The sequence below is a fragment of the Macrotis lagotis genome, chromosome X, assembly GCF_037893015.1.
Source record: "Macrotis lagotis isolate mMagLag1 chromosome X, bilby.v1.9.chrom.fasta, whole genome shotgun sequence".
In the NCBI taxonomy this organism is placed as follows: Eukaryota; Metazoa; Chordata; class Mammalia; order Peramelemorphia; family Peramelidae; genus Macrotis; species Macrotis lagotis.
Genome location: NC_133666.1, coordinates 214,363,984 through 214,391,774, shown reverse-complemented (window position 1 = coordinate 214,391,774; position 27,791 = coordinate 214,363,984). Strand labels below are relative to the sequence as shown.

General features: G+C 36.7%; 1 protein-coding gene across 3 annotated transcripts in view; it reads right to left on the bottom strand.

Annotated features, from left to right (window-relative positions):
• Window positions 1-26,957, bottom strand: part of CHD1 (chromodomain helicase DNA binding protein 1) — a 123,357-nt gene extending 96,400 nt beyond the window's left edge. For 2 of the 3 annotated variants that reach the window (XM_074201502.1, XM_074201504.1), the window contains exons 1-3: window positions 26,542-26,957; window positions 24,395-24,575; window positions 220-421 (exon numbers count right to left, since the gene is read on the bottom strand). In XM_074201502.1, the coding sequence (XP_074057603.1) occupies window positions 220-421; window positions 24,395-24,447 (255 nt within the window). In that variant the 5' untranslated portion in view covers window positions 24,448-24,575; window positions 26,542-26,957. The remainder of the gene's footprint in view (window positions 1-219; window positions 422-24,394; window positions 24,576-26,541) is intronic. The other variant, XM_074201503.1, reaches the window with a different exon arrangement.
• Between the last annotated feature and the right edge of the window lie 834 nt (window positions 26,958-27,791).

Sequence of the window (27,791 nt, the reverse complement as noted above, 5' to 3'; positions counted from 1 at the left end):
CTAAGGTGTTTCATTTTAGCCAACTGCCATTTTTTGCTGTCAAACATAATTTTTAAATACATAGACAAAATATTTGGGGAAAGAAGGGTTAATTGCAATGTATTTTTAAAATTTTGCATATTTTTAATAGCAAAAGAATCATTAAAAAAAAAAGTCTAAAGTGAACCAAGGACAAAAATGCAATAATGTAAGACACATAGATTATATTTTGTTTTTTACCTCAGAGCTATCAACTTTTGGTGGTTTTGATTGTACTTTCTTTTCTCTAGAAGTATCTGACTCAGAATCTGAGTGACTGGCTGAGTCAGACCCGGAGTCAGAATCACTGCTGCCTGATTGACTGCTGCTCCCATCACTACTGCTTCCAGAGCTTGATCCAGAACCAGAACCAGAGGCTGATCCAGAATCATCGTCCGACTGGCTGTAATTTTAAATTAAATAGTTTTTATTAATTTTAAATGATTCACCAGGAACACAATTGGATCTTTCTTGAAATGATAATTGTTGAACAAACATTTCCTACAGCACCACATCTCATTTCACAAAGGATTATTCTTATGCTACAGATTGGGGAATTGGATGCAAAATAATAAAGTAATTTGCTCAGGATAGCAGTTTGGTCATCTACTACTGACAACTTGGAAAAAACTAAAATATCCTAATAACAATGCTAATATTTCAACAATCTATTATGTCACCTTCTAATCATACTACAAATTGGTGGTCAATGTTTCAAAATTGGTAAGACAAAAAATTTGTCATGCTGATAAGGATCATCTTTTAACCCAAGAAGGCTGGTGATTAGATAACAAAACATATTCTATTACCAGGTTCATACTACTGAGCCTTTCTTGCTCACTATAACCTGGCAGGATTTCATTATATAATATAGACAAAAGGACCCAGGAAACAGTCATTCCATGATAGTATATCTAAGAGTGGAATCAATTTTGTACTTAAAACTATAATTTAAAATTGTAAACTAAATTTGTGATTTTAAAAAATTTAGTAAATTTTTTCAATCAGCAAAAATTTTCCTTCTCATCCCATTGCATCATTCTTCTACTACCTGTCAAATTGAGAACACAAGAAAAACAAGAATCCCCATTACAGAAGTGCATAGTCATGTAAAACAAATTTCTGCATTTCTCATCCAAAAAAATTGATATCTACTATTCTATACTCTGAGTTGTTCATCTCTCTATGAGCTGGGCAGCATGTTTTTTCCTTAATAGTCCTCTGAAAACATGGCTGGTCATTATACTGGCAAAAAGTTCCTAACTTTTTAAAAGTAATGTCTGTTGATATTGTTACTCAGTTGTTTCAGTTGACATTGCAGAGGCAAACAAGGTTAAGTGACTTGTCCAGGGTTACAGAGCTAGAAAAGTATGAGCCCATATTGAACTGAGGAAGAAGAGTCTTTCTGACTCTAGTCCAGCATTCACTCTACTGAGCTGCCCTAGGTATTTTTTAACCATATTGTTTTCATGGTACAACTTATTCTCCTGTTCTGTTTACTTCATTCTACATCAGTTTATAAAACTCTTCCTAAGTTTCCCTGAAACATCTCCTCCATCATTTCTTAAAACAAAATAATTACTTCATAACATTTATATATTGTAACTTGTTCATAAATTTCCCAACTTATGGGCACCTTCTTTGCAACCTCAAAAAGAGCTAAAATATTTTTGTATAACCTTAAGACTTTGTTTGGCTTGTGATTAAGACTTTCTTAATATATCCTTCTTCTCTTCATTCCCTCCTATTTCCCTGGTGAATGAATATCTCTGCTAAGTTCAGATGAACCTAAGATTCAAGTGTCAGTTGCTCCACCCCTCCATGCTGAGCAAGATAATTTTATTGAGCATCCTTTCCCTTAACAACTTAAGTGTTTTTCTCTTCCCTTTCCATTCTTCTTTTAAGATAATCAAGATATAAAAGAATCATTCCTAATATTCTATTTAGACTCCCTTTATTACCCATGATGATAGGATTCAAAGGAGATAATTTATTATCTCTCCATATTTGAATATAACTAATTAATCCTTGCTAATTTATTACTGTTCAGTTTTCAAACTTGGAAAATCTTTTATTGTCATTAATGGTCCACTTCCCCCCCCTTTAGTATCATACTTGGTTTTGTTACATAAAGTTATTCTTTTTTATAAGACTATATATGCTTTGCCTTCAGGAATATAGTATTCCAAGTTGTATACTCTTATTTTCCCACAATATTGTGCTTTGCTGGAGTTTTATCATGTCCAAACATTCTGAAAGATCAAGTCTTAGTACTCATATCTCATCAGGACTCTCTGCCCAGGATCATTCTGAATGAAGGAGTAAGAACTCCTCCAAAAACCTCCACTTAAGGAGGACTCCCTCAGGTCAACCATCTCTTCATTTCTCACCTAGCTGTACTACTCTGAACTTCTTCAGCAAGGCCTTATTTATTCATTAATACTTTCCCTCCCCTCTTTTTTTCAACTTCCTTTTGTGTGTTGTTTCCCCCTCATTAGATTGTAAACTCCTAGAGGGCAGACTATTTTTCTTATTCCATTTTTGTATCTCTGCCCCCTTCCTCCCCATCCCCCAGTAGCTGAAACATAACAGTGACTTAATGAAAGTTGACTGACTGACTTGGTTTTTAGACTGGTGGCTGTTTAATTGTATATACTTCTAACTGGTTCCTCAGTACTTGAATTCTTTCTCTCTGATGTCATACAGCAATTCTGTCTATAATGTTTCTGAGAGTTTTCATACTGGGTGATATGACTGCTGAATCCTTTCAATTACCACTTTGCTCTTTGGGCTAAGAGAGTTAGGTAGTTTCCCTTTAAATTCTCTTGAAATATCAGATCTAGATTCTCTTTTGGGGAGGTAGAGTAGGGGTGGGTGATCTATGTTATGAAGTATATCATCAGTTCAAATATTCTTAACCTGGTTTCTAGCTCCTTTTGCTGTGAGATACTTTAAATTTTTTACTTTGTTTAGGCCTTTTGACTTGATATTTTAATATTTCTTGTTGACCAATGGAGTCATTAGTTTCTTTCTTTTTTTTTTAGGTTTTTGCAAGGCAAATGGGGGTTAAGTGGCTTGCCCAAGGCCACACAGGTAGGTAATTATTAAGTGTCTGAGACCGGATTTGAACCCAGGTACTCCTGACTCCAGGGAGTCATTAGTTTCTACTTGGGCAACTCTAATTTTCAGGGAGTTTATTACTTTGGCAAGATGTTATACCTTTTGTCTTAGGCTCTCTTTTCCTTTTTTTTTCTTTTTTCTTTTTCTCTTCTTTTCCTTTTTCTTTCCACCAGAGTTCTCATTTCATTTATAAAACCATTGAAACGTTTAAAAAACATTTGTTTAATCTCTTCCAGAAATTCTCATTCCAGGAAGGTATGCCTAGTATTCATTTTATTTTTGAGGTTTTTCTTTTAAAGTACTTCGGAATTCTTTTCTTCTGGGTATGTGACTTGAGCATTCATCTCACCATTATAATTTCTGATAGTCTGATGTTTTGTTTGTTCATTCTTTTAGTCTATTTCCTGACTTTAAACCTGATGTTAGAACTAGGTTCTTTTTTTTTTTTTAGGTTTTTGGCAAGGCAAATGGGGTTAAGTGGCTTGCCCAAGGCCACACAGCCAGGTAATTATTAAGTGCCTGAGACCAGATTTGAACCCAGGTACTCCTGACTTCAAGGTCAGTACTTTATCCATCCACTAAGCCACCTAGCCAGCAGCCCCTCTATTACAATTTCAAAAGAAGAATGAAGAATGAGAAAGAGGGATGTACTGGGAGTGGGAGAGGAAGAAAAGGGAAAATCACCTCACATAAACTGATCATGCAGGAAAAATTTATACAATGGAAGTTCGCATAAATACTTAAACCTCACTCTTATCTCATCAAAGAGAGAGGGATTCTCAAATATTCTTAACTTAGGTCCAGAAATTCACCATAGGAGGGCATATGGTTAAGAGAAAGAGCTAAGGGGGAGAGGCAGGCAGAATAAAAGGGAAGGCAGATTAAGGAAGAGGTGATCAGGAACAGAAGAGATTCTTGAGGATGGGACAGGGGGGGAAAGTTAAGTATGATTATAGGTTGAAGGGAAATAATGTACAGTTAGCAATCATAACTGTGAATAGGAATGGGAAGAACTCACCCATAAAAACAGAAGAGGAGAGCAGAATGGATTAGAAATCAGATTCCAATAATATGTTGTTTACAAGAAACACTCTTGAAATAGAAGATACACAGAATTAAAATAAAAGGCTGGAGCAGAATCTACTATGCTTCAGCTGAAGTAAAAAAGGGCAGGGGGTAGCAAATATGATCTCAGATAAAGTCCCTCCCCCCAGGAGATAAAACAGGGAAATTATATTGCTAAAATGTACTATGGATAATTATCATCAATATTGAAAATATATGAACCAAGTGATATAGCATCCAAATTCTTAAAGGAAAAGTAAAATGAGTTACAAGAAGAAATAAAATAATAAAATTAAACTATAGTGGGAGATCTCATTTTAACCCTCTCAGAACTAGAGTTAACCATAGCAAAGCAAAGAAAGGAAATAATTTTTTTTAAAATGTTGACCTCTGGAAAATATTAAATGGCAACAGAAAGAAGTATAATTATTTCCCAACTGTGCATGACAGCTTAACATCACAGTTATAAAAGCATTAAAAGAATCCTTATGGAGGGAAAATAATGGTAAAGTCATTAATTTGAGTTCCAGTAATTAGTAATCTATGATTAATTTATGAAAATGAGTTTACTGTCAAAAGTTTACTTCATAGACCACGTTATTTTATGGTTCTTTCCTATCTTGTTTACATCTAATAGTTTTCAAATATGTTAGGGAATAGAGGTTATTTTTTAAAATTATTTTTCATTTTGAATTCAAGATTTATGAAACTAAATCTTCATTGCATACAGTTTGCTTTTCTTTTAAAATATACAATCATTTCAAAATGTAATTTTGAAGGTTATACTGCTTAGCTGAGATTCTTTCTGGTCTTCTTTATATTTTATTTTGTGCATAAATGTTTCAATATTTTCACTCTATCTGAATTTGGGAAAAGATAGGTGAGTAGTGAAGGATGGAGGGAGGGAGCAAAGGAAGGGGAGTAGTACAATTTATCATTAGTCCTCTAATTGATCATTGTATTGATCAGAATTCTTACATCTTTCAACTATTATTAAACTGTTCTAGTTCTATTCACTTAACACTACATCAATTTATACAAATCTTCCCAGGTTTTTCTGAAATCATGCCTTTAATCACTGCAGTAACTTTCCCTACCATTTAATTATCATATTCTCCCATTTCCAATATGATGACCAGCCCTCTTATTTCTAGCTCATTGCTATAACTATTTTTAAAATACAAGGATCCTTTTCCTCTTGTTCCTCTTTTTTTGCTTTTTAAATGAAACTTGTAGTATTATAGGCTTAGTAGTGATTTTATTGCTTTCCAGAATGGCTGAACCAAATTCCATCTTCAGCATCAATGGAATGCATCAACAATCCAAGGTCTGACCAACCTGCCAACATCTATCATTTTCATCTTGTTTGTCAACAGGTGTGAAGTAGAACCTCTGAGTTACATTAATTTGCATTTCTCCAAATTTGAGTGATTTGGAGCATTTTTTATTTGGTTGAATTTCTAGGAAGAAAGGAAAGAAATAGTGCCCACTATGTGCCAGGAGTCCTGCTAAGTACTTTAAAAATATTCTCATTTGATCTTCACAACAATTGTGGGAGGGAGTTGTTACTACTTTTCTCATGTTACAATTGAGGAAATTGAAGTAGACGGAAGTTAAGTAATTTTCCCAGGGTCACACAAGTGGTAAAGGTCAGAGTTCCAATATGAACTGTCCTAGTCACCATACCATCTAGATACCAAAAGGTTTCTTCCTTTGAAAAGATAATTTGAAAAGGTTAGGAAAGGTTAATTGTCAAAATGCAATGGTTTTCAAATCTTTACTAGCAATAATTATTATCACAAAATGTGAGTATTTTTCTATAAAAAATAAAATGTTGCCTCTCCAGTGCATACTCTGCATAGATGTGAAAGTAAAAGACTCAAGACATTATCATATCAACCCCATATCCAGCAAATTCCCCTGACTTCCTCTTGTCTAGAAGAGAGGTGGCAAACCTTGACCTGCTCAAAACTCCATAGTTCAGTCAGAACCAGATTAAAATAGAATTAGGAAATGTTGCACAAAAGAAACAAAAACACATTTCAACATAGATAATGTTCATTTGTGTTTTTCTAAATCTATGAGAGTCCCAGAGGGATCCTTTTTTTGTATTTGAATTTGACATCACTGATCTACAGGATCAAAGAAACATTTCTGTTAGATATTTAAAGCCCTCCAAAGCCTTGTTCAATCCTATCTACATGTCTTAACTTTATTATTTCCCTTTGCGCATTCTACTGTATAGTTAAAATGATTTTCTTTCTGTTCCTCATACACAATAATCTATCTCCTATCTTTGTGCTTGCAAAACTTGTTTCCTATGCTGGGAATACACTCATCTGCTCTACTTAAGTTCTATAACTTCTTTCAAAGGTTACCTTCTACCTATGAGCTATCCTAACACCCCCCCATTCCCCATGTCAATACCACTCTCAAATTACTATATTTTATATGCATTTATACATGTACATATACCTATACATGTACAAATACGCTTACATATATAGAAATATGTGTAAATTCATATATGTTGTTTCTTCCAGAAAAAAGGAAATAACCTTCAGGGAAAGGATTCATTTTTGTCTCAGTATCACCAATGCTTTTATTATAGTGCCTGGCAAGTACTTTGTAAAACTATTTACTTTAGACTGATCATTCAAAACCAACACCAAAAATTTTCTACTAAACACTCTGTACTTCACAAAAATTCAGACAAAATAACAGTAGAAAAATATGTACGGTAGAAAGAGAAAATGAGGGAAATAAAATAACAACTTATAGTTCAATTTTATAATCATTCTGCATATTTACAAAGAATAAGAATGCTTATAAACAATATGCTTAATTAAAGATCCTGAATTGGTTGAATATATATACGAACAAATTTCAGAAAAAGGAAATGAAAGGGAACTATAAGTGTTCAATATTATTAAAAATAAAAAACTGGAAAAATCTTAATTACTAAACATCAATTTAGGGGGTGGCAGGTGGTGCAGTGCATAGAGCACCGGCCCTGGAGGCAGGAGGTTCCAAGTTCAAATCCGACCTCAGACACTTCATAATGACCTAGCTGTGTGGCCTTGGGCAAGCCACTTAACCCCACTGCCTAGCAAAAAAAGAATAAAAATCTAAAATCTAAAATAAACATCAATTTAAAAAGAATTAAAAAAAAAACAAATTAAAAGTTTAAGGGTTCATAACGCAACCAAATTCAAATCCCAAATAAAATGAATATAGAATAAAAAGTGACTGAGAGGGAATAAAACAGACAATGGTGCATTTAAAGGGGATAAAAAAGATAAGTTGCATGAAGACATTAAGGAAAACAGGTTAAAAACTACAGAAGTTGTAAGCTATGCCTCTCTCATTACCAGAAGAATCCCCTTCCTGATCTAAAATTGCCTGCTTCCTTCTAATGACAAATACCAATCACTAAACAAAGAGAATCAGGAAGGAGAAATTGCAGTTAAAAAAAATCCTTAAATTGTGGCTAACTTTGTCATCTGGATTCACCATTCTGTCAGGTGAGATGTGTGTGGTTGTGGGGAGGGGAGGGAAGAAAAAAAAAGGGGGGGGGGTAAATATGCCAGGTCATCTTGACTCAGAAAATGTTGATTCTAAGTTTTAACAGGGGAACCTAGTTCTAATTACTAGAACTCTCAGGAATCAAGAAGGGAGGCAATGTCTAAAATAAAATCCTGAAGAGCAAGAACTATCCCTGACAGAAATCACTAACCCCTATCTTCTCTGAGACAGGGACAACCAGCTCACAGTGAGGAAAGGATATCTCTCAGGCTCACTCATCACACATCAGTGAACAGTACAAGAGGAAGCATCATGAAGAATACAACATGAAAGACCTTGTTTCCCTTGGAAATGTTTTCCTGTTCATTCATCCAGTTCATGTATCTAATTCAGGTCTCACTTTTTAGACTCAGCTAAAACGTGCCTAGTTCTGATCTGTAACCTACATTCTGTATTGACAGGATGCATTTGGTTTCTACACCAGGAGAGCCTAAGTAAGGCTTTGGAGAGCGCTGAGAAACTACTACACATCACAGTTGCTCTCAAAGGAGTTTCCACAAATAGAGCCCCAAACTTCCAAGAACTGGGAAGGCTAAAGTTCATCAAGTTTTAGAAGCAAATGAAGTGATGAGATACAATGACTGGGCAGACTAAGATATCGATCAGGCTAGATGACCACTGAGTTATCTTCTAATTCTGAAATTCTATGATTCTGTATTTTGGCACTTAAATACCACACTATTTAAGAACATAAGTTGCTGCTCAATAATTTTCAGTTGTCAGATTCTTCATGAACCTAAAGTAGCTTGCCATTTTCTTCTCCAGAGGAAACTGAGACAAAAATTGAGATCGGCAACATTATTTGTCCAGATCACACAGGTAATTAGTGCTCAAATTTGAACTCAGGAAGAGGAGTCTTACTGATTCCAGACCCAGTATTCTATCCACTGCACCACTTAGCAATCTCTTTAGAATATATAGTTGCTAGAGCAGCTAGGTGGTGCAGTGCCTGGAGTCAGGAGGACCTGAGTTCAAATCAGTTCTCAGACACTCAATAATTATTTAGCTACCTGACCTCAAGCAAGTCACTTAATTCCATTCCCGTGCAAAAAAAAAAAGACTACATACTTGCTTACAAATTACCTCTACAATAATTAATGGGTAGTCCAACCAGTCTTTGTTTATAGACCTCAAATAAATGAAAGCCTATGACCTCTAACAAGTCTATTCTAATTTTAAATAGCTCCTATCGATAGGATGTCTTCTCTTATGTTAAACCTAAATTTCCCTAATTTTAATTAGTCCACCAGGCTCATAAAGAATAAGTCTAATTTTATTTCTTTATGGTAGCCCTTCAAATAATTGCCATGTTTCCTGAGTATTCTCTTCTCTAAGATAAACATATCCAGTTATTTCAGTCAAATCACATGGCATGACTTTGAAGTCCTTCACCATTTGACATTACCCTGGATATTCCAGAGACATTGTAAACTCAACATATCCAAAAACTGAACCCATTACCCTTCCCTCTAAACTTTCTTTCCTTCCAAAAAGCCCTAATTCTGCTGAAAGCATTTTCATCTTTCCAATCTCCCAAACTCATAACCTCAGCATTATATTGGACTCCTTGCTGTCTTTCACAATCAGTTGCCAGATCTTTCCATTTCTACCTTCACATCTCATGTCCGAATCTTTCCTTCCACTCAACATGCCATCATGTTATAGATTATTGCAACAGTTTCTTAACTCACCTCCCCATCTTAAGTCTTTCCCCACCGTAGTTCCTCGTACATACTGCAATTCAAGAATTTAAATGCAGCTCTAACCATGTAATTCCTCTCTCATTTCCAATGGTTTCTATTGCTTTGAGGAAAAAATACAGAGTCCTTTGTTTAGCTTTTAAAGCCCTACACAATCCAGCCCCAAACAAAGTTACCAGCCTCACTGCGCATTACTCCTCCTTTACACTATATGATCCAACCAAACTTGTTTTCATGCACATGACATTATCTTCCATTTATGTATCTTTGTACTGTCTTCCATGTATAAAATGCATTCTCTTTTTGTCTCACTGAGTCCCTCCTGCTTTTAGAAACAGCTTGAGCACTATCCCCTTTACAAATATTTTTTTCTATTCATTCCAACTCCTAGTTCTCCCCTATCTTGTATTTAATCTTATATTTAGATATTTTATTATATATGAACCTAGAGGTCAAAACGAGGATCAACTGGAAGAAGTTGCAAAGAGGTTTACTATAAAGGAAGACTTCCTAAAAATTAGAGGTTTCCCCTCACTAACCACCTATTTTGCATGTTGCAGAGAGAAATGCTCATGCAAGAATGTGTGTTTAGATGTATATATGTATATAAGTTTGTATGCACATACATGTATTTTTATTTATATTTAATTCCTTATTAGCATATAAGCCAAGAACATAAGCCTTCTGAATAGGAATTGTTTCATTCTTGATATCCCCAACCCCTGCTATGATGTTGCCTGGTATATATATATATATAGTAGAAACTTAAATATTTATTGATAAACTGAGTGGGCTTGCCCTACTAGGATGCTCCCAGTTCTAAACACAATCTTTTCCAGATGTGATGTAACCATGGCAAAATACACAAGTAAAACCCACTTATTCCTTGAAAACTATTCCTCTCTTAAAACAGACAAACCTCACTTATCTTTCAAAGTTGAAATATCACAAAGTGGATTTTTTTTTTTACTAAACTCACAGTTCACAAAAATCCCTATGGCTTTTTTTTTTAATACAAATTGTTATCTAAGCATGCTTCTTCTCTCTTGGTTCTGTAAAGACCATTTCTTTAAATGCAAATATAACATTTTACATCTATTCCTATGAAATTTCATCTAATTAGAATCAATTCACTCTTTCAGCTCTTTTTGGTTGTCAATCTGTATGTTAGCTAGACCTCCTAGCTTTATGCTATTTGCCTTGGTCTTTATCTAAGATACTAATAAAAATGTTAAACAATATAAGTCCAAAAAAAAAATCTTTGGGAAACCTCATTAGCTACTTCCTTTTACAATCAAACCATTAATCACTACTTCTTACGCCTGACCATTCAAACTATTCGAAAATGAACTCTACTATTCTATTCTATTCTACATTTGTCCATTTTTTCTCTGCAGGAATGGTATGAAAATCTTTTATCAAATGCTCTGTAAAATTCAACTAAACTATACCCACAGCAATCTCCTTACCAGTTTGGAAAATTCTAAACTAAACTAAGTATCTAAAGTCATTCAGCCAGACAATACTGAATATTTTCTAAGACTGGTTCATTCTCTTGCATCAACAGTTTCATGGTACAGTAGAAAAAGTGATGAAGAATAGGAAGAGGCCAGGTTTTGAATCCTACTTTTGACACTTATTATATGTGTACACAGACAAATCCCAACAATTGACTTTCAGTTCTTTAACCTGTAAGATGGCGAAGGGGGAGAATAATACTTGCAAGTACTTGTATCACAATTATTATAAGAGAAGCACCATGCAAATTTTAAGTGCTTTAGCACTACATGTTGTTACTGAGACAGGGACAATGCAAGTTGTATTGTTATATACTATGCTAACAATGTGACCTATATTTTCCCAGTACAAAGTGAATTAGAAGGGAAGACAGGAGCTACTACAGACAAGCCCAATAACATTAAGGGAAGTGAAAGAAAAACTAAAATGCCAGACTCAAGAATTCAAAGTGCTAACAGTCTAAGTTTTTTTTAATGTGAGTCTCATAATTAGGAGGTACCATGAACTTGACTTTTTGAACTGCCTTATTCTCTAGAAATAGAATGTGTCAAGGACAAAGCTCCCTCAACTGACAGAAAAGTCAGAACTAGGCTTATACAGATGGAATTCCGTGTAGATGAGTAGACTAACCTATCTATATTCATAGTTTAGCAATCTCCAAGGAAAAAGAATTTGCCTTTTTGCCATAGACTTATTCTTCCCACTGGGAGAGGTTTTTTCCCTTTTCCCACCTTTACTATGCCTGTTCCCTTCCCATGCCATGCCTCTCCTCCCTTCTTTTGTCCTGCTGTTAAAAATGCAAACTTCAAACTGGTTAATGAACTCTTTGTGTCCCACATGCATGTGCCATTTTTCTTGTAATAAACCTAGTTTTCACATCCATTTTGTGGAGCTATAATTGCCTGTTGACATTACAGATATAGTTTTATACACTTGAAATCCTGAAGACATCAACATATTAATGCATAATATAATTGCTGAATATCACAATGATAATCTTGAATCAATAGAGAAAAAAGTTTAATTATGCTTTACTGTTCTAAAAGTCAGGAAATTGTATAATATATATTTTAGAAGAATTTTCATCCAAATAACTTTTGAGAGGAGACTTGGTACTGGAATGAATTCACTCATACTATGAAAGAAGAAATCAGAATGGATAAGAAAGCAGAATCCATAAATGTTTAAGAGACTCACTGGAAACATAATGATTCACACAGAATTAAAGTAAGAGACTCTGCAAAATCTATTATCCTGCAGTTGAAATAAAAAAGGCAGAGATAATGATTATGACTTAAAAACAGCAAAAATAAATCTGAATAAAAGTGATAATTATAGAATCTACATTTTGGAAAAAGGTACTATTAAGACAATAAAGTGACATCAATATGAAACATATAAGCACTGAATGGCATAGCAATAAGGGAAAAAATAAATAAGAGATACAGAAAACTATAATAGTGGGATACCACAATGTATTCCTTTCAGATCTAGACAGAACCAACAAAAATAAACAAGAAGCTAAGAAACTAGAGTGTGTGTGTGTGTGTGTGTATCAACTGCAAATGGCACTTTTATCAAAACTGACTAGGGCATAAAAACCTCACAAATAAAAGTATGAAAGTAGATATATTAAACATATTCTTTATTGAACACACTGTAATGAAATTATATTCAATGAAGGATCATTAAAGAAATATTAAAACTCAACTGGAGACTAAATAACTTAATCCTGAACAATGAGTGGATCAAAGAACAAATCACTAAAGATAATGGCAACAAAGAGATAACATAAAATTTGAAAGATGCAGCCAAAGTAATCCCCAGGGGAAAATTTACATTTCCAAATACTTTCATTAACAAATGAGGAAATGAACATAATCAACAAATTAAGTGCACAAGTTAAAAACACTAGAAAACAAACTATTTTTTTAAAAACCCACCAAAACAAAGCTTAAAAAATCAAATAAAAAGCACCTGACTCACCGTTCAACTTTGGGTAAAAGAACATCAATTGACAAACATTTTATTAATGAATTGGGTACTATGCAAAATACTTCATATAAATCAGTTTTCTAGTTATAAAATTTGGAAAATACTCAACCGGATCAAATAAACTTTGACATATAGTAGATAATAACCTTCTTGACAGCAGAGATATTTTTCTATTTTCCTTGATGCTCAGAATACACTAAGCTTTGCTCACAATTGGCCTACTCATTTTTTCAAACCAACAGAATAAAATCAATTACTTCTGAAAGGAAATATTGTATCATACTATTAGCTAAAAGTGAATGTGCTTTACATTATACAAAAAAGTGAATGACTGCTCTCATAGTCAAAACTGGTTTTAAGTCAGATGGAATTCAAATAACAGGATCACAGATCAAGTACTAGAAGAGACTTTAGGGGTTTTTCTAATCATCATTTTGATAGAGATAGACACTGAGCATTAGAAAGGTAAAGTCACTACAAATAGCAGAGGAAGAGTCAAGATAGTAAAATGAATGATGGCATCTCTGCCTGGTTTACTCAATATTCCTTTCTTAACAACTTAAAAAAATGCTTTACAAAATGCTGATTAGGAAAACCAAGGAAAAAAAATCACATTGAGTCATTTCTCCAGCCCAGAGCAGCTCATGAAGTGAGAACTTCCACTACTGGACTAGGGGCTGACAGCAACACTGAACAGCAACAGAAATAGTGGTATCAGCCTTGGGACAGCAGTGGGAAGAAATCAAGTACTTGGAAATAGTAAGGAGCTGACCAGCAGGGCTAGAATCAATAGGGCAGATAAAGATCCCAGGGGACCCCTGAACCAGAACTGTGAAGAGGAACAGGTGTCAGCTGGCAGCTTTGTAACCCAATATACAGTCCAGGTCATACTTCGAGGGTCGAGAACAGAGGTTGAGGCTAGCAAGGAATTCCCTAGCTGAATAAATAGCAAGGAATATACTCCAAAAACTTGTTTCTAATGACTCTGAGCTGAGGAACAGAGGAGAGACACAGTTTTATTAACCTTTAACCCTGCACATAAGTCTGTGGTGGCATAATCAGGGCAAAAAAAACCAACATCAAAAAAAAAAGAATAAAAAAAGTTCATTCGCTCTAAATTTGCAGAATGGGGCTAACAGTAACTGAGTTTAGGAGCAGTCTATGGAAACCCAACTATACATAATCAAATATACCCGAACCTGAGCCAAGAAGTTGCAAAGTTCATACCAAGTAGGAAGTGAACAAACCTCTCCCCAAATCACACTATTCTGGAAGCAGCAAAGGTTATAAAAAGACAGAAGCTTAGGCTTGATAACCTCTGCCAAAAGTGATCCTAACCAATGTTAACATAAGGTCCAAAGTCAAGAAATAGGATGGAAGAATGAGTAAACAAAGAACCTAGCCATAAAGAGTTACAGTAATAGAAGAGCTCATACCAAATATAAAAATAAATGGCAGGGACAACTAGGTGGTACAGTGGATAGAGCACCAGCACTGGAGTCAGGAGAACCTGAATTCAAATCTGGCCCCAGACACTTGATAGTTACCTAGCTGTGTGACCTTGGGTAAGTCACTCAACCCCATTGCCTTGTAAAACAAACCACCCAAAAAGATAAATGACATAAAAATACCTACAGAGTCTCAAAGAAAATGAAAATTGGATACAAGCCCAACAAGCAGCTCGGTGGTGCAGTAGATAGAACACCAGGAGTCAGGGGTACCAGAGATACTTAATAATTACCTAGCTGTGTGGCCCTGGGCAAGCCACTTAACCCCATTGCCTTGCAAAAAAAAAACTTTAAAAACCCCAAAACAAACAAAAAACAAAACAAAACAAAAAGAAAAGTTTGAACAACAGAAGGCAAAACTGGCTGAGGGGGGCAGGGTAAAAACAACACCATCTGAACATGGTTCATCTGAACTGGCTCAAGGAGGAAAGAATGTACATACAAAGAGTTGGGTACAAAAAAAAACCATAGAAAGGGGATGGGAATAAGAGGGAAGGTAGATTAAGGAAGGCAGTGGTCAGAAGTGGGTTTGAAGAGTGTATAGGGTAAAAGAAAAAAGGTCAAATACAAGAAAAAAATAGAATAGAAGGAAATAACACAATTAGCAATCAAAACTGTTGACATAAATGAGATGAATTCATCTATAAAATGTAGAATCCAAAACCATTCTGCTTACATGAAACAGAGACAGTTAAAATAAAGGCCTGGGGCAGATCTATTATGGCTTTATCTGAAGTAAAAAAAAAATAGAGGAGTAACAATCTTAATCTCAGATAAAGCAAAAGTAAATAGAAGTCCAGTAAGAAGAAATAACTGGGGAAATATTTTCTAGGGACACTAGAAAAATTGAATTAATATCAATACTGAACATAGATGCACGAAACGACATAGCATTCAAATTCTAAGATAAGTTAAATGAATTAAGAGAAGAAAATACGGTAGAGACCTATACTAGTGGAAAAACCTTAATTTAGGGGTCAAGATAGCTATGCATAACACCTTCACAAAATTGACATTGACATTTGCTGGGGCAGAAAAAAACCCATAAATATAGAAAAAAAAATATTAAATTTTTTTCTGATCATAATGCAATCCAATGAAGGACCTTTGAAGTACAGAATACCAAACAGTAAGTAAGAGTCAGTAATCACATTCAGATAGGTACTTTGACTCTTAAAACTAGAACTTTGTTCTGGACTAGGTGTTTAGTAGTATCCTTCTTTGATTATTATCATCTAGGAATCTTATATTTTTAGAATCTGGTGAATTTATCCACCAGGAGGATTAGTTCTTAATGCTACATTTACCTATAGCTCCAGGATTCTCAAAAAAAAGGTATAATTTTAGTTTCAGTATCATATACATAATTTGGAAAGGAAAGGAAATGAAATAAAACACATAGATAAGAGAGGGATGAGTTTTAAAAACTGCATTAAAATTTTCCTCAAAAATGTTATTTCTTCTCAAAATAAAGTGAAAAACCAATACTGGAAACCAGTACTTTTGGTGCTTCCCAGAACTTATTTTAAAAAACAGTTCATTTACAAATTCCACTTACATGAAATCCTTTTTAGCTTCCCTCAAATGCCTTACATATTTTTATATACAATTACATATTTATATTGTCTTCCTCAATAGGATGTAAAATTTCTTAGAGCATTTCTGCCCTTTTGTCCTCCATGCCAACAATGTCACATAGAGATTAGTGATTTAATAAATGCTTAGCAAGTTGACCAATTTTGTGTAGAGTGAAAGACAGTGTCAAAATTTAGTAAGAATTGGGGCGGCTAGGTGGCACAGTGGATAGAGCACCAGCCCTGGAGTCAGGAGTACCTGAGTTCAAATCCAGCCTCAGACAATTAATAATTACCTAGCTGTGTGGCCTTAGGCAAGCCATTTAACCCCATTGCCTTGCGCAAAAAAAAAGTAAAAAAAAATTCAATAAGAATTGTGCTTCCAAAAATATGAAAATGAGTATTATACATTTCTTAGTTTATATTTAGTCCCTATAAAGCTAATAGAAACATCTGCTATAATACTAGGATGTTAAATCGACAGGCTTCATAATTCTCTTATATGCTTAACTAAAAACTAACTATGAATGAAAGAAAAAAGCATTTATTAAGTACTTGCTAAATACAAGACACTGGGGATACAATTTGAAATGCAAGGTAGTTCCTGATTTCAAGGAGCTACATTCTAATATATTATAAACATCTTATAAAGACTATTTATAAATGGATACAATTTTGATTTAGTATCAAACCTATATCTTATCTACATAACATGACCAACGGTGTGTCTATATATGAAGCACTATTAAACTGTGATACAAAAAAAAAATATTTACAAGATACAACAGAAACAAATTATTGACTCACTGAAGAGTTTTACACCAATTTCCTTTCTACAAAGTATAATTACTTCAGAGGGTCCAAATAATTAAAATTAATCAAAATGGAACTCCCACAATAATTTCAAAAAAAAAGGTATCCACCTGAATTTGCTAAACAAACTTTCTAAAGTATAATAAATTGCATTCACACAATTTATCTAAAATATATATACTAATCATTCAAAAACCAAAGTGGTTTTGAATATTCTGCTTCTTTTCTCCATCAATTCCTTCGATGAAGCATCACTATAGGGAAGTTAAAAATGGGAAAATCCCTAACCAAACTTGAAAATCTGTCTGCAAGTAATAAACAAACACAGCTGGCAACTGTTGCTGTGAAATGGTCCTGGTGAAGGAACTGTCTTTAGGAGTATCTTCTTCAGTTATATACAACTTTGTGTTGGACTGAAACAGTTGCAGGTGCATCCTGACACACATTTCTCAGAAGATATATTTCAGTGTAGTAAGCAACTACAGTACTAACAAAGTGACCCATTTTTCTATCTCCTTTCTCCTTCTCATATCTCCCCTCCTATTGATGAATAGAATTTTGTCCCTCTATATAGAAAAATTCAAAACAATGCTTTCAAAAACAAATCTAATTGCATACCGTGTCTACTAAAAATTTCAGAGTAATTTTAATTTCAAAAACTGGATTTAAAAGTGCAAATAGTGCCACATATGTATATGGCAATTATAGGGCATAAGTAGCTTGATGGTAGAGTTACAAAAATTCAAGTCTAAAATTCAAGTTTATCTTAAAGAAGTTAATTTTTTTTTCAGAGGATAGAGCGCCGGCCCTGGAGTCAGGAAGACCCAAGTTCAAATCTGGCCTCAGACACTTAAGAATTACCTTGCTGTGTGACCTTGGGTAAGTCACTTAACCCCATTGCCTTGCAAAAACCAAAAATTTATTTTTTACATTTAACATAAATATTTACAGATGTTTTAAGGTAGTTGTTTATTCTCAATTACTATTTGACAGCTAAGACAACAACAAACTACTTCACAAAAATATATGAAATGTTATCTTCTTGATTACTTCGCTAGATATAATCTATTGTTTAGGGCCCTGCACCACCAAAAACAACATAGAATTGAGAAGAGATAGAGGTTGTTGGAAGATATTAGTGTAAGAGACATAAAGGGAAAATGAAAGCATCTCATATACATAGATAGAACTAAAGCAGAACAGTAAGAGAATCTGCTTTTAGAATATGTAGCAAAAGGGGCAACTAGGTGGAGAAATATAGTCAGGAGGACTTGAATTCAAATTCGACCTCAGATGCTTAAAGCTTAGTGTGCTGCGTAACCTTAGACAAATCACTTAATCCCACTGCCTTGCAAAAATATTGAAAAGAAAGAATATATTTTTAAAAAAAAAGCAATTGTCTAGCTTCTGGATAGGGGAGTGTATATATAATATATATGATGTATTATATAGGGTCTGTGGTCCAATTGGGATGGAAAAATATTTGAAAGTTAGTATTTTCTTTATTTATGGATGTAATCAATATAAGCCTAAGAAGAGGGTTCAAAAGTTCTACCAGAATGCCAAGAGTCCATGACACAAAAATGTTAAAGAATCCTTGCCCTAGGAGAACTCAGAAGAATTTCAGAAGCACGCAAACCTAGTCAGTGAAAAAGCTTACTTTTTGTTCCTCTTGCCTCAGACTATTTCTATGACAACAATACATGTAAATAAGTCAGGGAAAAGGGCTAAAAGTAAAAGATAAAAGAGGACTAGTACTTTTTTGATTTAAAAAACCAAACAAATGGTAAAAAAAAATGAAAATAAATCCTCTTAATATAATCAATATTATTATTATTCAAATTGTAGTTTGTTGTGTCCCTGTTATTCAAAGTGCTTGGTGACATACAGGGATCCATTACCATCATTCTCATAGAGAAATGTGGTAAAACTCAATTCAAATTCTATTGAAGTACAACAATGCCTTCTATTAAGAAAGAGGATGCATTCTGTGATCATGCTTCATTATTTTGGGGTAGAAATAACATAAGTAGAAGGAATACATTCTAAATCTCCACATACCACTAAAGAAGAGACTAGGACAAAGATTAGTATTAGGAATGATGAAAAAGAAAACTATGAAAATAAAGGCTACAACAATGAAAACTAAAACAACTGACACTGAATGCTGTGATATTATAATGATCAAAGGCAGCTTAGCAAATAGGATAGAATGATGAGCCTGAAATGAGGAAGACCTAATTTCAAATCCAGCCTCAGACACAGTATAATCCTAGCTACCAATCACTAAACTGCTTCAGTTTCTGAGTTGTTACAGTGGGAATAACGATAGCACCAATTTCCAGGATTGTTATGAAGATAAAAAGATAATATTTTTAAAGCGCTTTGCAACTCTTAATTAAAGCACTATATACATGCTATTATTATTATGATTATGATTATTATTATTAGTTTTACTGTTACTAGAAGAGATGAGAAGGAAGCTTCCCCCCCCCGGCACCTTAATTAATGGAATACTATCAATATGAAAACACTATAAAGAATGTCAGACTCGAGATGTGTATTTGTTTGGCTGAACTGCTTCTCCGTTATTTTTTAAAATCTTGCTATAAAAGATGGCTCTTTGAAAGGAAGAAAGGGATACACAAAGAAATTTAGGTGAAGTCAAAACAAAAGTTATCAAGGAAAAATTGAAGGGGGAAAAAAGTTGCCCAAGGGCATTGATAAATTAAATATTAGGCAACTTGCCTAATATTTCACAACCAAGTGTGTGACAAAGAATGACTTGAAATGAGGTTTTAACTGGCTCCAAAATCAGGTTCTCTACTTCACGCTACCTCTTTAAAAAAATGGGAGAGTAAAATTACTAGATGAAATAAAATTTATGGAGAGTTTGTGAAGTTATCTATTACATCAGATGTTCATTAATTCAGAAATAATCAAAAATTGGACTGGCTACAAGCAAGACTGTAGTTATGATAGTTAAAAGCACAAGATTATAAAAACTCAAGTAAAGATACTTCACAGTCACCTATCTTTCCAGACTTATTTACTATTATTCTCTTTCCACACATGCTGCCAGACATCCAAATTGTACTACTAGCTGTTTCCATACTAGACATTCCAAGTTCCCTATCTGTGCAGATGCACAAGTTGCCCCCCATACCTGAAAGGCACTCTCTTTTGTCCCTCAACTCTACCTCTAAGGATTTTTTAAAATTTTGCTTCAAAGCTCAGTTCAATACTACTTACTCCACAAACTTTTTTGAATATGAGTTGTTAATGTTTTAACTCTACTCAAATTATTTTTTTATTTATTATATACATGTTGCATCTTCTAAGTTGTATATAAACTCCTTAAGGGAAGAGACTACGTCATTACTTTGTTTTAATATCCCCCAGCCAAATTAACATTGGTGCTCAATGTTGAATAGAACAGCAATCTTAAATTTAAAAAATCATCACTCTTCAATAGATCGGTGATCACATAAATGTGAGCCTATACTACCATCAATACAGTATGTCTTTTCACTCTAAGGATATTCCACAGAGGATAAACATAAGGTGTCAGAGGCTTCTCTCTGGATTGTGCTACAATTTATGTGTACCAGTGGATCACTCTGACTGTCCATCTGTTATCCCCTGCTCTTAACACATGACTGGCCCACCCTCCTTTTCCAGTCATTTCCTTGATGATATCCTTTACACCAGAGGTGTCAAACATACTGGGTATGTAACATTCAGTGTGATCTTAACCAGATTAAAATAAAAATATATTTAAAAAATAAAAATATTAATATTTTCTAAAAACAGGTTTAGTCACCTCTTTCTGTTTGACACCACTACTTTATATCATCTCTTCTGTTTATGTCATCTAGCTAAATTACAGATTACTTTCATCATTCATGCATCTTCTCCATTATTCTATAAATTCCCTGCACCTTTGATTCTTTGAAGACTGTGGTGTTCTAAGATTCACAGCTATTTCAGGAGAACATTTCTACTAAAAATAATCTTCAGAAATCGAAATTTAGATTATTCTGAAATTAATTTTCAAATTGACAGGAGCTAAGATTTGATTTTCAAAATCAAATTTAAGTAAAAAAACTTAAGCAGAAAAAGAAATGCAAGGAACAAGTAATCCGCTTTTTATTTTAAAGAAATTTGAAAAATTTGATATATTCTTAATAACCTCTGAATAATCAAGAATTTAATAACAGTCATGAAAATTTTTGATGCTTACATAGATTAGATGACAAATTATTAGTTTGGAATATTTAACTTCCATTTTTAAGTAGCAGTAATCTGACCCCAAATTTAAAACATACAATACTAACCAAAAAACCCTAGAATCAAGTTATCTAATTCTTTGCTTTTTATCCTTAGCACAATAAGCTTTCTCATCAAAATATGTGTGTTTGGGAGGGGGAAGAGGAAAATGTTTTTGTCATTTGCTACATAGCAGAGAATAGATTTACTTTTGTTTGTTTGTTTTTGCAAGGCAAAGAGGTTAAGTGGCTTGCCCAAGGCCACACAGCTAGGTAATTATTAAGTGTGAGGCCAGATTTCAATTCAGGTACTCCTGACTCCAGGGCCAGTGCTCTATCTACTGTGCCACCTAGACACCCTGATTTACATTATTTTTGTTTACTTACCCCCTATTTTTTTTAAACATCTTTCTGACTGCCCGCTATTTCCCTGATCCTTGCCTTTACAGTTTCTCTACCCCCCCACACAAGTAGGTATTAAGTAAAGATACTATCTCTTTTCTGTCTTATATCACTTAAACAAATGAGTTTCATTTGTTGCAACAAATTTTTAAAGCTTATAGTATACAACCCCAAACAAAAATTTAACCTATCTATGGATCTGAAGGAAGTATGACTGCTAAATTCTTCTATTTATTTCTAATTTTCATTAATGAATATACTAAAGGTCTCATGTTAAGACTGTATAGCTATATGCAATGTCAGAGGATCATCCTATTTAAGTTCAGAGAGGCTTGGCATTAGTTTGGTATTAGCATAATGAAAAATTATGAGGCCTTAGCAAGGCTCCAAGTTCATCTTTTGAGTTACAGAGAGGGTTTATTTCTGAGTCAGTAGAGGCAGCACCCAAAGCAATGAAATTACAGGTCCTTGAAGTTTACAAGATAAAATACTAAATAAGAGAGGGACACAGTGGATTTTTAAAAAAGTATCATCTTTTACCTTAGTCAAAGAAAATTGGTAAAATATATTCCCCTTGCAATCTGACAAGCTAAGAACAATTACAATTTCTTTGGAACTATAGCAAAATACAATTTTAAAAGCCACTTCACATGATATAAAAATGTTTGTGCAAAGTATTTTTAAAGTATATATGTGCACGCACACACACACATAAACACATATACATATGTATATAAAATGGTATGTCATAGATAACAATGGCTTTCAAAAAGAAAAATTGCTGTTTCCCCGCATGTTTATAAAAAAAAATCTACTCATCTTACTTGCAAATATACACACCAATTGATCGTCTTTCGCTTAGATACACACAGAAAAATCCATAATCAGTGCGCACATATTATTTCTCAAATGAAAACCTCAGCTTTTGAGAAAATGAAAAGACCAAAAAACTACTTTAGCAATAAAAATTTGAATCATAAAATGATAAAAATATATAAGTATTGCATTCTCTTTTCTTTATTGGTTACATTATTTATAATAAAATTATCAGATTCAAAAAACCCTACACTAATCATTTTCATCAATGGTTTCACAAAATGAGGGCAGATTTACTTTCTATATTTAATTTAACATTTACATATAAGAACAAAGTGAAAAACCTCCTGTGTTATTTCAAGAATAAATATAAGATGAAATAAGAACATAAAGATGAAAATAGTAGAACACAAGGTAAGCTATGGTAAGGCTATAGGCAAAATGAGTGCATTAATGGGGGAAAAGTCATGAACTTTGATGTAAAGTTCATTTTCAACTGAGAGACAGGAGAGAATTAAGAAAGTTGCATCTCAGGTGGGCTTTACAACATGATTAAATAGTTAAATATTTTAATAGGGATGTTGTACTGAATACAAGCTAAGCATGAAGGACACAGTTGAACAGAAGGTAAAAAGGTACTGAGATGAGAACAGGATGAGAAATGGAAATAATAAAGTGGTTCATTTGGCTCAAGTGAAGGACTAGTGTAAAGATAAAGATTATGTATAAACTAGTATATAAGAAGTAAGATAAGGTTAAAAATATAGTAGGAGAGAGACTAGAAATTTTGTCAATTTTTTTGAGACTTGTGATTTCACATAGTCAAGTAAATTTTGAAGGGTAGTTGGAGTTAAATAGTGAATGTACACAAGTGTCAAGGGTTGTTATTTTGTTTGTGGTTAAGGCTACAGATATCATATGAATGAAGAACTTTACAACAGAAAACTTCTTTTCAGAATGCAGATTATTAACTCTTCAGAAATTCTAAGTCTCAAGAGCTTGGGGCACTTAGAGGTTAAGTGAATTGCCCAAGGTAACAAAACCAGAAACTAGAGCTTCCATCCCATCTACAAGACTCCAAGCTTCCATGCAATTATCAAATATGAAATTTAAATCTTATTTGGTAGGCAAAAGAGTCCACAGAGAATTTTTAAGGAAATGAACAGATGCAATAAATTCTGACTAAAACAATATGAGTAATCCTTTTGAAAGGTCCTATATGGACAGAAATGAAAGCTGGATTAAAGAGACAAACTGTGGAGAGGAAAAAGTTAGGAAAACTATTACTCTATGCAAAAGAGATGAGAACTTGATAAAAGGTTGCTTCAGATGATAAAAGATATTTCATTGTTACAACTGGCAGACTCTAGTTATTTAGTTGGATTTGGGGAAATAGGAATTAAGAAAGGATCAAAGATGGGTCTGAAGCTTTAAGTCTGAATGACAGGAAAGAGGGCAGATTTATCTACAAATTATGAGGAGGACAGGTTTTAAGTGGGGAGATGAATCAGTGAATTAGTTATAAAAATGTTGAATTTAAGATACCAGTGGAAATGTTCAGCAGGCTCTGGGACATGTATCATTCTAGGAAAGTGCTAGGGATTAATAGATTTGAATGTTATCTACAATTTAAATGATAACGTCATAGAAATGAATGAAATCACCAAAGGGGGCAGCAGCTTGTTCAAAACTATCACAAAACTTTCTCTTTACTAGACTAGTGAATTTTGAATCATCTAAGCACCTTTAGAGAATTTTATTCTTTAAGTAAGTTTTTCCTCCATGAAACTGAGACAAAACTCAAAATTCAAAATATGTACAATGCTTCTGTAATTACTCATCTATATGAAAGTGACAGGATTACTTAAATAGGCCAAAGAAACCAAAAGTTTGAAAGTTTCTCCTGTAAGGATGCAACTAAATCATTGATATTGTCCTTTGCAAAGAAATTTGACAAAACACGAATTTTCTCTAGCATTCTTATGGCAAATATATTTTTTAAATGTGCTTACCTTGATTCTCCACTACTGTTTCTAACACTTTCTTCATCACTGTGTCCATTCATTGTAAATAGTCAGAAGTTTAAAATAAAATATAAATCCTCCCAATTTACAAGCTGGATTGTTTATTTCAGACTGCTCCTTGCTTCCTTCCAAATGGTCACAAGTTATTTTCGGACCCTTTTCAAATTACCTAGAGAAAATGATCATAATTTTTTAAAAATTAGACTTAAAATTGCCATAAAATCATACAAAAAAATTACTCAAAAGTTGTCTTGGATTTGCCTGAATAGATGATAATCAGGTTGTTTTTTAAAAATATTAAAACTAGTTTAAATTGACTGACATATTTGTCATACATTCATCAATATGTATTGTTATGCATTGATAAAATACAGTTTTGAAAGGCTGAAAATATTCAAAATGCATGAAAATTCTTAATGTTGAAAAAACATTGTGGACTGATAAATTTTAGTCCAATTACAAAGATTAATAAAGCAAAAAATGCTTTACATAATAAAACATTTCATGACTAAATGAAGTCCAAAAGTCTAGTTGTAGAGTAGACAGAGGGTTAGTCTTGGGAGTCTGAAGATCTGGGTTCAAGACTGAATGATCAGGAGGGAGCCAAGTCCTTTGACTCTTTTCTTAGGCAACTTTCTCAGAATAACCAAGCTGCAGTACGTGGAAAATACTGTACTTCCAAACTCTTAAGTTCAGTTCATTTTTCAAATCTCAGGAACAGACCAAAAAAAATAAAAATAAAAAATAAAAGACAACCATTCCATGTGCTAAAAGAAACAAACTTCTAAATGAGAAAGTACAACTGCTGAAAAAGGAAAAGAAAACGAATCAGAGCAAATGAGTTTCTACAATGCAAAGTTATTGATAGGGAAGGAACATAATTTAAATTCTTATTTTGTCCAATTTAGGATACTGATTCCAAGGCACTAATTTTGGACTTCCAGTAGGGGGATTTAAGACACCACAGTAACTCCACCTCTTCTTTAGACAAGATCCCAGCACAAAACAGAAGAGTCACCTACAAGCCATCAATGAATAAACAAAGGAGATCTCTGGCAGGGAAGGGAAAGGAAGAAGCAGGGGCGGAGACGGCAGATCTTTCCACAGCCAAAAAGTAACAAGACAGCCTGCTGAGAGTAGAACTGTGGTGTGTAGCTCGGCACAGACAAAATCCACTTCAAAGATTATTTCTTTTTACCAAAACGGAAAGAAAAATATTAGCTCAATGAAAACCAGAGAATCCCGGAGACTGGCCGACTCCTTAGGGTCCTTCTGCGAGGACTTTTTCACTGAGGGTCACTTCTTCCTGATGGGCAATAAAGGGTGTCCTCAAAGTCCTAGTGAAGTTTAAAAGCTGAAAACTGCCCTGAAACTTTGGGTAATCCCGAATTAATCTCGGCTCTGCCCTCAATCCCACAGGCAAGGATTTATTCCTTGACTTAAATTCTCTTGCAAAGTGTTTCCCGAAGACACTCGGCTCCTGCGGCGCTCCTCCGGCGGTCCCTGGGCCGCGGCAGCCCTTCAGCCCCATTCTTTCTCCCTCTCGGCTCGGCGCCTCCGCCGGGCTCGGTCCGGCTGTCAGGGCCCGGCCCGGGGCTCTTCCGTGGATGTTACAAAGCGGGGCCCCGGCCCCCCCCCCAAACAGTCCGTCCTCCGCCGGCGTTCCACGGGCCTCCTCCTCCCCCGGCCGCCCGCGCCGCTCCTTTCCCGCCTCCAACTTCCCCGGGCGCCGGCGCCGGCCCCGCGGCCGCCCCCCGCCCCCGGCTCCCCACGTGCTGGCTGCGGCGGGGCAGCGCCGGCCGGCCGCCCCGGGGAGGCCTGCGCGATGGCGACTCGGCGAGGGGGAGGCTGGCCGCTGCCCTGCCCGGGCCGGGCCCCGGGGCGCCCCCTCGCACACGCGCGCGCTCCCACTCCCGCCGGCTCCCCTATCCCACGCGCCGCCTCCCGGCCCGGCCCGGCGCCGGTGCTGGGCCGCGGCCCCGGGCCTCCGCCGCCCGCTCTCCCTCCCCCATCCCGCCCGCCCGAGGGCCGCTGGGCCGCCGCGCTCGGCCATCACGGGGAAGCCGCCTCCGGCCGGGCAGGGCCTCCCGCCCCCGGCCCCACGCCCCGGCCGCGGCCGGGCCCCCCTTCCTTACCTGCGGGAAGGGCGTCCCCGGCCGGCGGCGGGACTCTGCTGCTCTCCTCCCGGAGCCCGGGCCGCGCTGCGGCCGCTGTGGACAGACTCTGGCCCCGGTCGTCCGGGTAGTGTCTGTGTATGTGCGCGCGCGCGCGCGTGTAGGAGTGTGTGTGCGCGTTTGTGTGTGAGCGTGTGTGTATGTGTGAGTGTGTGCGCGTGTGGACGGAAAGGGAGGGAAAAAGGGGAGGAGGGCGGCCAGGGGAGGCGGGACGCTGGCCCGCGGCACGGCCCGGCGAGTCTCAGTCGCGGCCACAACAATCAATTCATTATTGAAACACAAACACAGAGAGAGAGAGTAGAGGAGAGAGAAGTAACGAGCCGTCCGCGAGCGCGCGCGCCCCCGCTCCCGCCGCTCAGCGCCTCCCGGCAGCCGCCATGACGCCGAGCGAAACCTCCTCCTCCTCCGGCTCCTGCTCCTCCTCCGGCTCCGCCTCGGCCTCCGCGTCGCCTCCTCCCGCGCGACGTCGGCCCCGCCGCCCCACCCCCCCCGCCCGCCGCGCCGCGCCGCGCCGCGGGCTCGCGCACGTCGGCGCTCCGCACCTTACGCGCGGCGGGCGGGGGGCGGGGCCGCGCGAGGGCACCCGCCGCCTGGGCTCCGAGAGGCGGAGCGGCGGCCGGGGACGCCCGGCGCGGGCCGCCAGCCCGGGGGGAGGGCCCGGCTCGGGGTTTGCTCTCGTTTCCTACGGGCCGGGGCGGGGGCCGCGGAGGTCCGGAGGGGCGTGTGGTGTGTGGGCCGGGAGTGCGGCCGTCCCGGCCCCGGCCCCGCTCCGCCGCCCCCGGCCCCGGCCCCGCTCCGCCGCCCCCGGCCCCGGCCCCGCTCCGCCGCCCCGGCCCCGGCCCCGGCCCCGGCCCCGCACGCGCAGCCTTTGTAACCGGGCCCGGACGTGCTTGTAGGATGGACGCCCGGGGCGCCGGCGTGGAGCGGCCCTGCCCCGCTTTGATCGCAGCACCAGCCCCCCCAAACTGTAACTATTCCCCAATTCCCGCCGCTTCCCTGTGTATCCGCATAGTGCTTTTCCGACTTGGTTTTTGTGGGGTGTAGTTAAGAGACCTTCTGCTGGGTTTGGGGGGGGCGGGGAGTAGACTTTCTCTGTATCCCGCCCCTTCATAACCTCGATCCATAAGCTTAATATCCAAAAAGCACCCAATAGGCACGTAAGGAACGGATGCCGACTTTCCTTGAAACTCAGAATTGCCAGACCCCTGCCA